The sequence below is a fragment of the Oryctolagus cuniculus genome, chromosome 9 (assembly GCF_051225735.1).
Source record: "Oryctolagus cuniculus isolate XC-2025 breed Fujian yellow rabbit chromosome 9, ASM5122573v1, whole genome shotgun sequence".
Classification (NCBI taxonomy): domain Eukaryota; kingdom Metazoa; phylum Chordata; class Mammalia; order Lagomorpha; family Leporidae; genus Oryctolagus; species Oryctolagus cuniculus.
This window is the reverse complement of record NC_142875.1, coordinates 108,811,216-108,826,171: the sequence shown is the minus strand read 5'-3', so window position 1 is coordinate 108,826,171 and position 14,956 is coordinate 108,811,216. Positions and strand designations below refer to the sequence as shown.

General features: G+C 41.2%; 1 protein-coding gene and 1 pseudogene across 1 annotated transcript; both read left to right on the top strand.

The window, feature by feature from the left end:
- The first annotated feature begins 435 nt into the window (after window positions 1-435).
- Window positions 436-1,374, top strand: LOC100348034 (taste receptor type 2 member 31-like). Its single transcript, XM_002722167.1, has one exon. The coding sequence runs from the start codon at window positions 436-438 to the stop codon at window positions 1,372-1,374; it is 939 nt and encodes a 312-aa protein (XP_002722213.1).
- Window positions 1,375-6,955: 5,581 nt separating this feature from the next.
- LOC100348279 (putative taste receptor type 2 member 33 pseudogene) lies at window positions 6,956-10,590 on the top strand (annotated as a pseudogene).
- The last annotated feature ends 4,366 nt before the right edge of the window (window positions 10,591-14,956 follow it).

The following is a 14,956-nucleotide window of genomic DNA, read 5'->3' as shown; positions in this document are numbered from 1 at the left end:
GTCAGTGTTAAAATCATTCCTCAGTGGCAAAAGCCTTTAAGATCATCTTCATATGACTAATGTCCATACATTAGTTTACACATTTTCTGTGTATTCTACATGTTAAGTTTTCAAATTTTCCTAGCTGACATCTAAACCTCATGTTCCCAAATTAAATGGAGACTAGACAAGGCAAAAAATTGCAAATCACTGAAAGAGAATGGGTTTCCATTTGCATGCTAGCAAATGAGAATTCAGCTTTCAGTCCAGCATTAGCTATGAAAGATTACAGCCTAAGACAAGACAGAGAACTATAGGAGTAGGTGCTCAGCACACCCGTTAGCACACCCATTAGCATGCTTTTGTGCTTTTCTGTTTGACATTAGCCCTACAATTTGAAAGGAAACCAGAATTTTACTGCATACAACTTTTAGGCTTGCATTTTTTTTTCCAGCTATGTTCAGTTTACTACCAATCATCATTTCCATCCTTGTATTGGCAGAATTTGTGCTTGGAAATTTTGCCAATGCCTTCATAACATTGGTGATCTGCACTGATTGGGTCAAGAGAAGAAAGCTCTCCTTAGTTGACTGGATTCTCGTTGCTTTGGCAGTCTCCAGAATTGCTTTGCTCTGGGTAATATTAATATATTGGAACGCAACTATAGTTAATCCAACTTCATATAATCTAAGTGTAATACACACTGTTACTGTTGCCTGGGCAGTAACCAACCATTTTAGCGTGTGGCTTGCTACTAGCCTCAGCATATTTTATTTGCTCAAAATTGCCAATTTCTCCAATCTTATATTCCTTCACCTAAAGAGGAATGCTGACAAGGTAATTCTCTTTGTACTTCCTGGGAGTTTTGTGGTTTTCTTTTGTTATCTTTCAGTGAAAAACATGGAGTGGATTGTGAGGATGAGTGAAAATGAAGGAAATGTGACTTGGAAGACCGACTTGCTGAGCATCTTACACATTTCTGATCTAAGTCTTTTGACCATAACAAACCTCATACCCTTTACTACATCCCTGATATGTTTTCTGCTGTTAATCTATTCCCTGTGCAAACATCTTAGGAAGATGCAGCTCCATGGCAGAAGGCTCCAAGATCCCAGCACCAAGGTCCATGTAAAAGCCTTGCAAACTGTGATCTCCTTCCTCTTGCTGTTTGTCATTTACTTTCTTTCTGTAATTATATCAGTTTGGAGTTATAAGAGGCAGAAGAATGTACCTGTTTTCTCACTTGGCCAAGCTATTGAATTAATCTATCCATTAAGCCACTCAGTTGTATTGATTTTTGGAAACAGGAAGCTGAAAGAAGCCTTTTTGTTACTTGTTTGGCATGTGAGGCACTGGTTAATAAAAACCTTTAGCTCTGTAAGTATCAGGAAATAATGTGTCTTCCAGCAGAAAACAAACTGATGGCACTTGTATGTAACTATGTACTTCCTATTGGCTTTTATGTATTTTTGTAATTTCTGAAGTTACACCTTGAAAGTTGTTTTACCTAAGAGTACTACATAACATTATGTACTCTTGTACATGAAAAGGCTGAATATTGACAACAATATAACTTTAATCAATTTTTTCATACAAATCATCTGATTATACAAAATGCATTAAGACATTTTACATAAATATAAATATTTCATGTCCTTGTTCCATATTATCTTCCAGTTGAAGAATTTATGATCTATCAGTATGTATGCATCATTTAGAACTGTCTGCGTATCTCAGAAAATTATTACTATTTGCTGTTGGAATTTGTATCACACATATGTTTTACACAATGCTTAGAATTCAATATTTAAAATTTGTGTATTGGGGGGTAAAAATTTCAATTCAAAATCACATATTGAGGTAGATTTTATTTTGTCATAATTCTTAGTTCATGTTTAATAGAAAAATGGAATTATTATATAAACTATGTACTCAGTAAGATCAAGAGTGACACTTTATATTTAGAGAAAATTTTGTGTATATGTATAATCAGTACTGAAGAATATTAAATTTGTTGCAAGTAGATGAAATCCTAGGAAAATATTAATTCTGAAATTGGAAAAACAAAGAAACATGCTCAAGACATGTTTTTTGCCATGTAATTTTCCACATGCAGTTAGTAAAGTTACTCCTTCTAGGTTTTGAACTCAGGGCCTTTTTTTTTTTTTTTTTGAGGCTGAATTGTATTTTAAGGATTTCAGTTTTTAGTATTTCAGTTTTCATATGGGTTTCTGGGCTTCTGAATTGCTAATTGTTTCTGATTGATAATTGTCTTTTCATCTTCTATTATTTTTTATAAAGATTTATTTGAAAGTCAGAGTTACAGAGAGATAGAGAGATGGGATGAGGGGGAGGGAAGAGGGAGAGAGAGAGAGAGTGAAAGAGAGAGAGAGAGAGAAAGAGAGAGAGAGGGAAAGAATATCTTCAGTCTGCTGGTTTACTCCCTAAATAGCTACAATAGCCTGGGTGGAGCCAGGTTGAATCAAGGAGTCTGGAGCTTGATCTGGGTCTATCATGTGGGTGCAGGGGTCTAAGTACTTGGGCCATCTTTTGCTGCTCTTATTGGTGCATTAGCAGGGAGCTGGATCAGAAGTGGATTAGCCAGGGTATATACCAGTGCCCATATGGGATGCTGGTGTCACAGGCAGCAGCCTGGCAGGCTGCACCACAACACCAGCCACTCACCTTCCATTCTTAAAATTTCTTTTAGACATAAGAAGTCAAGTATCTTCTAAAGATACACAATGCAAATATAGTATGGAAATGTTGTACATCATTCAATAAATCATTTCAAATCTATGAAAATAGTATCTTTGAAATCTATTAAAATGAGTTTTCAAAGATATGTTGCTGTATTCATGTATAAAATATAGAAATTAAGCAAAGTGAGCATGTTATCATAATCATTGACAGCAAGTTCTAAGATGGAATTGTATAAGCTGTTCAACAACTGAATCCTATTGATTGTTCAACTAATGAAAATAAGACTCATCACAAAATATGTTCATTGCATGGATATTTTGGTTCTCTTTTTACGTTGAGGTTACACATTTATCTAACTATAAGCCCATCTCATTGTAATAGCCTAGCTACTCCACAATTCTAGAGAAAATATCCATATGTCACTTAAACGTAGAGCACTTGTGAATAGCTTCAGGGAATAATAGATTTATTTCCTTTGTTCATGTTATTTCAGGGAACAAGGAGGTGGACACTGGAATTTCCTATATTTTTGCTTGTGATCTTTGAAGTTTTTGATGCATTCTTTTCAGTGTTCTTTAATAGCTGGTGCTAAATTAATTTTAATAGGTCCCTAGTTCTTATTTTTATGTATAAGAGAATAATAGTGTCATGGTATTTATATCTTCATCCTGACCTTTTATGTGATTGGTGTCTGTAATAAAGGTAACAGGGCAGACGTTGGTGGGAGGCGAAGGGTGATGGATAGACGTCAAAGGCATTTGGTGCTAGTGGAAGAATGCACCCTGCTGGATGAGGAAGAGGCACAGAATGCTGACCAACTCATTCTTACTCAGTGACTGCTTTTGGACCACAACTGAATTTCTACCACTTTTCACTTGCACGGAAAATGTGTTCAATGCATATAAAGTGTTGAAGAAATGAAGTATGAATTATTGGAGTGGAAAGGGATGGGGATTTGATTGTAACTAGTGTGTGTGTGTGTGTTTGTATACAATCACTGGTAAAACAGTAAATATTATTGTCCATACACAATATTTGAGGAGCAGTGACTTCCAAGAGATAATTAGACAACTCTGATAGTTTGTAGGACTTTGCAGTGCATATAGACCAACCTCAGAATTAAAAACTCCAATTGAAGAGTACTACAATATATAAAATAACTATTAGAGATAAATATAGTGTATTCTACAGCTGCCAGGTTTACTTTTCTTTAAGGAAACTTTAAGTTACAATGTGGTTAAGACTCGTTTCTTTGGGACCACCATTGTGGCCTAGCAGATTAAGCTGCTGCCTGGGACACTGGCATTCCATTTGGGCAGTGGTTCATGTCCTGGCTGCTCCTCTTCCAATTCAGCTCCCTGCTAATGTGCCTTGTATCTCTTTGATTCAACATTTTTGTGTCTTTTGGGCGTATACCCAATAGTGGGATTTCTAGGCCATGTGACACGTCTATCTCAGGCTTTTCAAGAAATATTCGCTGGCATTGTGTAGTCATAGGTTAAACCTCTGCCTGTGATGCTAGCATTCCTTATGGGCTCCGATCTGAATCCTGGCTGCTCCACTTCTTTTTTAAATTTTTATTTAGGCTATACAAGTCCCATGTATTTCATATATACAGATTTAGGAACAGAATGATACTCCCCATCACCCTCCCTCCGGTCCATGCTCCAACCCTTCTTCCTTCTCCCTCTCACATTTTCAGTCTTAAAAGATCTATTTTCAGTTTATATAATGATTGCATAGCTAACCCTACACTAAGAAAAAGAGTTCCATAAATATTATGAAGAAAAAATCCCCACTTTTCTTCAATGGAAGAGGCAAGGGCTATAAACAATGATCGACTCAAAATGTCCATTTCACTAAAATACATTATGTTTTAAGTACTCTGTTAGCTACTTTGGAAAACAAACAATATCTGTCTTTTTGGAACTGGCATATTTCACTACTTATGATGATTTTACTTGAATCTATCTTGTTGCAAAAGACAGGATTTCATTTTTTAATAGCTGAGTAGTATTTCATAGTGTATATATAACCATAATTTCTTTATACAGACAACAGTTGATGGACATCTGAGTTAATTCCATATCTTAGCTATTGTGAATTGTACTGTAATGAACATGGGTGTACAGATAATGCTTTTAGATGCTGATTTCTTTTGGTTTGGGTAAATTCCCAGGAGTGGGGTGTCTGGATTATATGGTAACCAGTCTATATTCAGATTTCTGAGGTTTCTCCATACTGTCTTCCACAGTGACTGTACCAGTTTACATTCCCACCAACAGTGGATTAGGGTATCTTTTCCCCACATCCTCACCAGCATTTGTTGATTTCCATATGAGAGCCATTCTAATGGGGTGAGGTGAAACCTCACTGTGGTTTTGATTTGCATTGCCCTAATGGCTAGTGATCCTGAACATTTTTTCAAGTGTCTGTTGGCCATTTGAATTTCTTCTCTTGAAAAATGCCTGTTCAAGTCCTTTGCCTTGTATTAAATGGGTTGTTTGTTTTGCTGTTGTTGAATTTCTTGAACTTTTTATAGATGCTGAACATTAACCCTTTATCAGTTGCATAATTTGCAATATTTTCTCCCATTCTATCAGTTGTCACTTCATTTTGCTGAGTGTTTCTTTTGCAGTACAGAAGTTTCTCAGCTTGACATAATCCCATTTGTCAATTTTGTCTTTGCCTGTGCTTCTGGGGTCTTTTCCAAAAAATCTTTGCCCATGCAAAGTCTTACAGAGTTTCCCCAATGTTCTCTAGTAATTTGATAGCATTGGGTCATAGATTTAGGTCTTTGATCCATTTTGAGTAAATTTTTGTGTAAGGTGTAAGGTATAGGTCTAGTTTCATACTTCTGAATGTCGAGATCCAGTTCCCCAACATTTGTTAAAGACATTGTCCTTTCTCCAGGGATTGATTTCACCTCAGTTGTTAAAGATAAATTGGCTGTAGACGTGTGTCTTGATTTCTGAAATTTCTATTCTGTTCCATTAGTCTACATGTGCGATTTTTTTTTTGCCATTTCCAGGCTATTTTGATTATAATTGCCCTGTGAAATGGCTTGAAATCTGGTATTGTGATGCCTCTGGCTTTATTTTTGTTGTATAAGATTGCTTCAGCTATTCAGGGTCTCTTGTGCTTCCATACGAATTTTAGCATCATTTTTTCCAGATCTGAGAAGAATGTTGTTAGTATTTTGATTGGGATCACACTGGATCTGTAAATTGCTTTTGGTAGTATGGACATTAAATGATATTGATTCTTGTAACCCATGAACATGGAGATTTTTCCATTTTTAATGTCTTCTATTTCTTTCTTTAGTGCTTTGTAATTGTCTTCATAGAGATCTTTGACATCCTGATTACATTTATTCCAAGGTATTTAATTGTTTTTGTAGCTATTGTGAATGTCATTGAACTTAAAAGTTCTTTCTCAGCCAGAGCATTGGGACTCCCTTCAGGAGGGCTCATTTGATGGTGAGGAATTGTGTTAGCTTTTTTTTGTCTGGGAAATTATTTATCCTTCCTTTTGAAAATATAGCTTTGCTGGCTATAATATTCTTGGTTGAAATTCTTTTTCTGTCAAAACCTTGAATATATAATCCCATTCTGTTCTGACATGTGGCCTTTCTGCTAAGAAGTCTTCCAAAATAAAGCTATTGAAGAAAGCTATTTTATGGAATATTTGCCTTCCTGGTGTTCGTTGGCAATCTGTGCAGCTTTTGATGTGACAATTTGGAAAATCTTTATGTCAATTACTCAAAAAGTTTCTACATACACTAACAGCTGTTAGAATAAATCCTCACTGGCAATGAACTCTTAAGGTCCTCTTTAGATGACTAAGGTCTACCTACTAATTGAGATATTTTATGTTCTATGTGTTAGATTTTCATATTTTCCTAGGTGATATCTATACTTCTTCAGCTCACATTATATGGAGATTAGGAAAAAACTCTGCAAATAATGAAAGAGAATATATCTTTATTTGCATGCTTGCAAATGAGAATTCAGGTTTCACTCTAATACTAGCTCTGAAGGATTCAACTATCCCTTGACCAGGATATAAAGTGCGTGAATTGTTTTGTGCAATAACAGTGCTTCCCACAAAGCAGTGTTGAACTCATCCATTAGACTGTCTGCATGGTCTTCTGCTTGTCAAGGGTCCCAGAATTTATAAGAAAACAAGATCTTCATGCCACATCCAGAAACCATGAATTGGTAGAAAGTCAGTCTTAGATATTAAGAAATATTTGGTGTGGCTTTTTCCAGACATGAGTAGTTTACTAAGCATCTTTTCCACACTAGTAATAGCAGGATTTGCCCTTGGAAATTTTGCCAATGTCTTCATAATACTGGTGAATTGCATTGACTGGGTCAAGAGGAAAAAGCTCTCATCAGCTGATTGGATACTCACTACTCTGGCAATCTGCAGAACTGCATTTCTTTGGATAACATTAATGCACTGGAATTCCATTGGGTTTAATCTATATTTGTTCAGTGTCGCTCCCCCTCTTCGTGGAGGAGCAACACAGGACCCTGCGCTGTTCTTTCGTCTGCTCGGCCCTCCCCGGGTTTGCTGCTGGTTCTTCCCGGGTTGGCTACTATCCCTTCCACCTCCGTGGAAGGGCAGTTCCCCCTGGCCACATTCCCCACTTCCGCAGGGGAGCAGCACACCGCCGGCCGGCTCTTCTCGGGGGCTGCACAGGTGTTCCTTCAGCTAGATGTTCCCCATAGATGTTCCCGGTGCATGCCGTCTCTCTCCTCCTTTATAGTCCTTCTCCGCCAATCCCAACTCGGCTGCCCACACGCCGAGTACGCTGCTCTCCTCCAATCAGGAGCAAGACCTACAGTTTATCAGTTGAACTGGAGGCAGCTGTGCGGAAGCTGTTTACTTCTCTCCCAACGCCACATTGTGGGAGAGCAGATGCATAGAATAAGTCTTAATTCGAGTAACTTAGTCTAGTCCGGATTGCTCCCCACAGATCCCCCTTTCTTTTTATTTTTTGGCGTTGATACGCGCCTGTCTTCGGTGTCCCGCGGCACACACTCTGCTCTACTTGCTAGAGTTGCCACAGGCTCTTACAAGTCCTATCAATCAGGAAAACCGAATCCGGGTCCTCTCTTCGCCATTGTGAGGAGGTTTTTAGGCGCTGATGCGTGCCTGTGTTCGGTGCCCTGCAGCGCATGCTCTGCTCTGCCTGCAGGGGACTTACAAGACCTATCAGGCAAACCGAATCCAAGCCTTCTCATTGCCTTATTGTGGGGGAGACTTATTAGTGTTGGTTTGTGCCTATCTTCGGTGACCTGCAGCTCATACTCTGGTCGAGCTGCTTGCTGGCGCTTACCGCCTTAAATCAGGCAGACCGAATCCAAGCTTAATATTGTTGTATTGTGGGGAAGCCTTACTGATGTTAATTCGTGCCTGTCTTCGGTGACCTGCGGCGCATAAGCTGCTAGCTGCCCGCAGGTGCTCATCGCCTCACTTGATTAGGCAGACCGAATCCAAGCTCTCACATTGCAGTGTTGTAGGGAGGCCTTTTTATTTCTCTATTTCTCTATCTCCGGGCATTCCTATTTCTCCCATTTTACTTCTATCTTTCAGCATTCCTATTTTTCTCACTTTACTTCTAAACTTCTGTTTCTCTTATCCCCGCAGCTTCCCGCTGCCCGCCCCGAGGCTACTTCTCCGCGGCTTCCCAGCTGAGCTGCTTCAGCCCGCGCCTCTTTCATCTGCGCAGCTTCCCGGCTTTACGCGGCTTGGCTTCGCGCGCTCCGCGGTCTCCACGCTTAACCCTTTCGCGTCTGAACCACGGCCTATGCCAGCCCCGTTCCCTATCTATTCACGCCCCGTGCTCTCTGCACGCGGCGGCTTCCGCGAGTAACACAGCGTAGCTCACGTGTCCGCCACTAGCATTCAATCTAAGTTCCCCGGGCTAGCCTGGCGAATTCAACCCAGCGTACGTCTCCGCCCCACGGTTTGGCTTCCCGTCCTTTGCTCCCCGGGCTAATCAGACGGATCCCAACCCGGCTCACGTTTCAGCTTCTGGTTTCAACTTTTCGCCCCCTATTCCCGGGCTAACTTGAGAACCCCAAAGTGGCTTCCGTTTCCGCCTCGGCCTGCCCCCCGCGGCTTCAATTTCCCTAACATTTTTCTCTACCCGGTATGTTTCCCCAAGCTTTCCTCCAACGATATTCCTCCCTCATTTCTCCTGGCCTCTCCCCACAGTCCGCGTCCGAGTCTGTTTGTTCTAGCTTTCACTTTCGCTTTCGACCTTAGAGATTTCTCCCAGCTTCCCCCCGTAGTCCGTATCCGAGTCTATGCCTAGGCTTTCAATAGCTTCTTCCGGCACCCTTTTCGTCCGGCTTTTCCCTAGGCTGTTTGCTAGTCTCTCTCTCCGGTAATTTCCCAGTTCTTCCCGTTTCTTCCCTCCTAAGTTTGCTATCCGTCCTAGGTTTCCTATCCGAGTCAGGTTTCCTATCCGAGTCACGGCACCATTATGTCGCTCCCCCTCTTCGTGGAGGAATGACACAAAACCCTGCCTAGGCTTCATATCCGAGTCACGGCACCATTATGTCGCTCCCCCTCTTCGTGGAGGAACGACACTAAACCCTGCCTAGGCTTCATATCCGAGTCACGGCACCATTATGTCGCTCCCCCTCTTCGTGGAGGAACGACACAAAACCCTGCCTAGGCTTCATATCCGAGTCACGGCACCATTATGTCGCTCCCCCTCTTCGTGGAGGAGCAACACAGGACCCTGCGCTGTTCTTTCGTCTGCTCGGCCCTCCCCGGGTTTGCTGCTGGTTCTTCCCGGGTTGGCTACTATCCCTTCCACCTCCGTGGAAGGGCAGTTCCCCCTGGCCGCATTCCCCACTTCCGCAGGGGAGCGGCACACCACCGGCCGGCTCTTCTCGGGGGCTGCACAGGTGTTCCTTCAGCTAGATGTTCCCCATAGATGTTCCCGGTGCATGCCGTCTCTCTCCTCCTTTATAGTCCTTCTCCGCCAATCCCAACTCGGCTGCCCACACGCCGAGTACGCTGCTCTCCTCCAATCAGGAGCAAGTCCTACAGTTTATCAGTTGAACTGGAGGCAGCTGTGCGGAAGCTGTTTACTTCTCTCCCAACGCCACATTGTGGGAGAGCAGATGCATAGAATAAGTCTTAATTCGAGTAACTTAGTCTAGTCCGGATTGCTCCCCACAGTTCAGCAAACAAGAAATAATTATTGTCCATATTTTTGAGTTAATAACCAACCATTTTAACATCTGGCTTGCTACTATCCTCAGTATATTTTATTTGCTCAAAATAGCCAATTTCTCCAACTTCATTTTTTTTCACCTGAAGAAGAACATTAACAAGGTAATCCTAGGAGTTCTGCTGGGAAGTATGGTGATTTTGTTTTGTATTATTGTGATAAAAATGGAAGATTCTATGTGGGCAAGTGAATATGAAGGAAACATGACTTTGAAGACCAACTGGATAGGCGTGGCACACCTTACAAATATTCCAATTCTTATCATAATCAACTCTATACCGTTTGCTACAGCACTGATATGTCTTCTGCTGTTAATTTATTCTCTGTATAAGCATGTCAGGAAGATACAGGTCTATAGCAGAGGATTCCAAGACCCCAGCACCAAGGTCCACGTAAGAGCGATGCAAGCTGTGGTCTCTTTTCTCTTGCTGTTTGCCATTCATTTTCTTTCTGCTACTGTATCGGTTTGGAATTTTAATAAGTTGCAGAACAAAATATTCTTCTCTCTGCGCCTTGCTATTGCATTTTTCTTTCCTTCAAGTCATTCATTTCTACTGATTTTGGTAAACAGGAGGCTTAGCCAGGCATTTCTGTTAACGCTTTGGCAGGTCATGTACAAGCTGAAAGAATGGATGCCTTTCACTCTGTAGATCAGTGTCTGGGACTTTCTGTGTGTTCTGGCAGAAAACAAAGGGAAAGCTGTATGTTTTAAGTGCCATAAGATGGAGCAGTGAGTATAATTTCTTCCTGCAAGTCACTGGGACTCACACCCTTGAGGACTCCTTAAGTGGCCAGGCTGGGGTCCCCACACAGTTTACCTAAGGCTACCTGCGTTAGTCGTATATTGCGAAAGTAAGCACAGGTTCTTAGATCTCCGAGAGGAGGGGCCCGTCGGGAGACACAGTACTTCAGCACACAATATGATATTATTCCACACTGTTATTCACACTAAGCTGTCACACGTTACATGACATTACACAATCTAAGTAATATGTCCAATGGAGAGAGACAAAGAGAGAGAGAGAGAGAGAGCGAGCTCTCTAAGGTGCACAAAGCCGCTGGAATTGCAGATGGCCGGGGAGCGTGATGACCCTGGGTGTAGCCCTCTGGCTGAGTTGGTCTCAGAGCTCCAGGGCCTCCGGTGCAGGCCCTCCAGGCTGGCTTGCTGGTTGTGACGGTCTCGGTCCTGCAGCCGTTTTACAGCCCAGTGTTTGCCAGTCCTGCTGGCTTGCTGTCCTCTCACTGGGGAGGCTTCTAACGCTGGAGCAGCCAGGAGCCCTGCCCTCCGTGCAAGGCCATGTGGCCAGCCAGAGAATTGGTTGCTTCACCCAGACGGGCTCCTGCTACTGGAACTCCCCACCGGCGACCTTCCAGGGGAGAGCTCCCGCCAAGTCCTGTGATGGGGTTTCTTTTTCTTTGAGTCTCGTGTGGAGAGGCTCCGCGGAACAAGCCTGCCTGCTCACTAGTGCTTGAAACTTTCTGCTTTTATATCCTCATAAAAACACGTTTTTGTTGGAAAATAACTTTTTCTTCCTTATGGACCCCACTGTCCAGCTATCACAGACAAGTAAATGCTGTTTCAAGAACTTTTTCGCTACAAATCATATATTATTGTCTGGACTTACATCAACTTACTCCAAATGGCTTCACTGATGTTAAACTAATTATATCATAAACTAGCCTAATATCTATTTATTTTTAATAATTTATAAATGCTGTATGTACTGGAACATTTTATAATTCCTACTGGCTTTCCTACAATGTATGTATTTGTGTAATTTCTAAAGGTATATTTTAAAAACCTTTAAATAAAACTTACTATGTAAAAAGATATCAAGGAGGGTGTGTATAATTATAAAATCATATTGATAATACTCTATCCTTTTTCATGCAAAACATTTACTTATATAAAGTACAGCAATAAAGTTTTCAGAAGTATAAAACCATATGTATTTCATACTACATCTATTATCTTTGAATTGAAGAATTTGTGTTCTTATTTATGCATTATTTAGAAATGTCAACTTATCCCAGATGGTTACTGCAGATAGTCACTGCAATTTTCTGTTGCAATCTGTGCCACACACATGCATTACAGTGTGTTTGTATTTCATTGTTTGAACTTCCAAGATTAGAATAAGAACATTCAGCTCAAAACCATCTGTGGTGGGTGGATGTTTGAGGTAGATTTTATCCCATGAACATCTAATATTTAGGGGCTGGTACCAGTCATGTAAGTGGGTTGAACCTCCATTTGTGGTGCTGGCATCTCATATGGGCACCAGTTGGAGTCATGGCTGCTCAACTTCTGACCCAGCTCCCCACTAATGGCCTGGGAAAGCACTGGAAGATGACCCAAGTGCTTGGGCCCCTGCACTCGCATGGGATACCTGGAAGATGGTCCTGGCTCCTGGTTTCTGCCTGGCTCCGCCATGGACATTGCAGCCATTTGCGGAGTGAACCAGCGGATGAAAGATCTCTTTCTCTCTCTCCTTCTCTCTGTAACTCTTCCTCTCAAAAAAAAAAAAAATAAATAAATCTTTTAAAAATTAATATTTAACAGAAATCAAATAGAAGTTCCAGTATTAAAATATGCACCCAGCACAATTAAAGAGTGAGAAATATATTTGGAGTAAATTTTGCATATGTGTATTGTAAACAGTACTAAAAATATTAAATTTAGGGGCCAGCGCTGTGGCGCAGTAGGTTAATCCTCCGCCTGCAGCACTGGCATCCTATGTGGGCACTGGTTCTTGTCTCAGCTGCTCCTCTTCTGGTTCGGCTCTCTGCTATGGTCTGGGAAAGCAGTGGAAGGTAGTCCAAGTGTTTGGGTCCCTGCAACCATGTGGGAGACCCAGAAGAAGCCTGGCTGCTGACTTTGTATGGGTTCAGCTCTAGCTGCTACAACCATTTGGGGAGTGAACCAGCAGTTGGAAGACCTCGCTCTCTGTCTCTCCCTCTCACTGTCTGTAACTCTACATCTCAAATAAATAAGAAATACAAATATTAAATTTAATATAAGTAAGCGAACATTATCGAAAAAACATTTCTACTATTGAATAAAGAAAGAAACATGACCATGACCTATTTTCAATGCTTTTGTAAATTTCCATGTGCAATAAGGACAACCCTATCTTGCCATTTTTGAATAACAGAAAATGCAATGTGATGTGATGTATGAGTCCTCTGGTGACAACTTCACCATCAGGGGAGAGACAGCATGGTAGTCAGCTCCTGTGTGCATTTGATCTGCACCATTGTCCTGGGAAAGTTTCCCAAGGAAACCGTCTAGCATTAGCCATGGAAGTGAAATTATAGCAGGATTCACATACTAAGACAAGACACCAAAGCCTCTTAACAGGAAGTAGTCTTTTATTATGGCAGCATAAGGCCCAGGAGGAGTTTCTTATCCAAAATCCTGAGCCCCAAACAAAGAAGAGTTTTCCCTTATAGTTTTAGTTTCCATTATAGTTTTAGCCACTTTGTATCCCTTATATGGCTACCTGCATACATTTGATTGGATATTCTAATGTTACATGGCAGCCACAGAATTGATACAATACTGCCCATGTGAGGATAGTTATGGAAGATTTTTTTACCCCACACACATACTGAGCTGTAAGCTTTCTGGCAAGAGTTAACATCATTGCTCTGTACTAAAAAGCAGGACCTAAAATGGTTACATATAAGCAAATAGGGACTACAAATGGAGCATTCATAGGTAAGCAGGTAACAACCACATTTCATTCCCAGGACAGATGCCTCCCTTTTTCTTTTTCTAACTTTGGAAAGGCCTCTAGAAAGAAATCTAATTAAAAGACAGAGGCCTCTGCCACAAAAGGAGTGCGAACTCATCTTCTTTATTCTCTTCTGTCTTCTATTTCCTATTGTACAAGGTTTACCTGAAGCAGAACTAACATCTCTGCTTTTGTCTTACATCATCCAGTTCCTTGGTGGTCATGTAAAAATTCAGACCTCATGCTCCCAGGGTAGGGTTCTATTCAAATCCAGACACAAGCATGATCTTGGTCAGGCAAGACACCGAAGAAGAGAAAACAAAATAGTCAAGGGAATCTGAGGATATACACAAAAATCTGTGCTAATCCAGTCTAACCCTTGTGCCACTCAAGCGTTCTCATGCTCTCCAGTAATGGCTGACTTTAGAGGGTCTGATCTGACCAGGGGCAGTGTCAGGTATTTTGGGGACCTCATGCTCTGATCTTGCCATTTTTTTTTTCAGAAAGAGCACTCCTCTGCTGAAGAGGGTATGGTCTTACAATAATTTATTGGAGTTTTGCTCTCCCATATCCTATGTGGTTTGCCAGAGACAGTCACAAGGTTCTTGTCACTTTAAATGCCTTTCTCAGTTAGAATCTACTTGGCTACCTCGCAAAACGGGAAGGGCAGCTTGTGCCACTGTCTGCACCCGCTATGGAGCCCTCTCTGACCCTGGGTCTAACTAGCGCCGTTTGGGTTGTTTCATAAAAGGGTCAGAGCAATGTCCTCAGATGTGGTAAATGCCATCTCCGAACTCTCCTGTCACAGGAAAAGCTTAGAAATCCTATGTAATAATTACTTTAAACCTTTCTATGTGGATCTACTGTCTTTATTAAAATAAATTCTGAGTGGCCATGGACCAGTAAGGCCATCTCCTGATGACTATGGCTCTTTTCTTTATGTAGACATTTTCAGTGTGCTCCATGTGTTATTTTCCTGGCTGACACCTAAACTTCATGAAACCAAATTGTGCACAAATTAGACAAGGCAAAAACTGCAAATAATGAAAGGTAAGAAATTTTTCATTTGCATACTCTCAAATGAGAATTCAGCTTTCATTCAAACGTCAGCTGTGAAATTCTAGCTCATGGCAAGCATATTACCTACAGGAATAGGAGTTCTTTCACACTGTTTTTGTAATGATTTTTTATAGACACAACATTGAACTCATCCATCAGCATGCCTTGTGCTTTGCTGGTCATAGAATTTAAAAGAAGTCAAGCAGTTCATTGCACATCT

Bases quoted from the DNA above. Each gene is read 5' to 3' on its own strand.
- LOC100348034 (XM_002722167.1), top strand. From the start codon at position 436: ATGTTCAGTTTACTACCAATCATCATTTCCATCCTTGTATTGGCAGAA.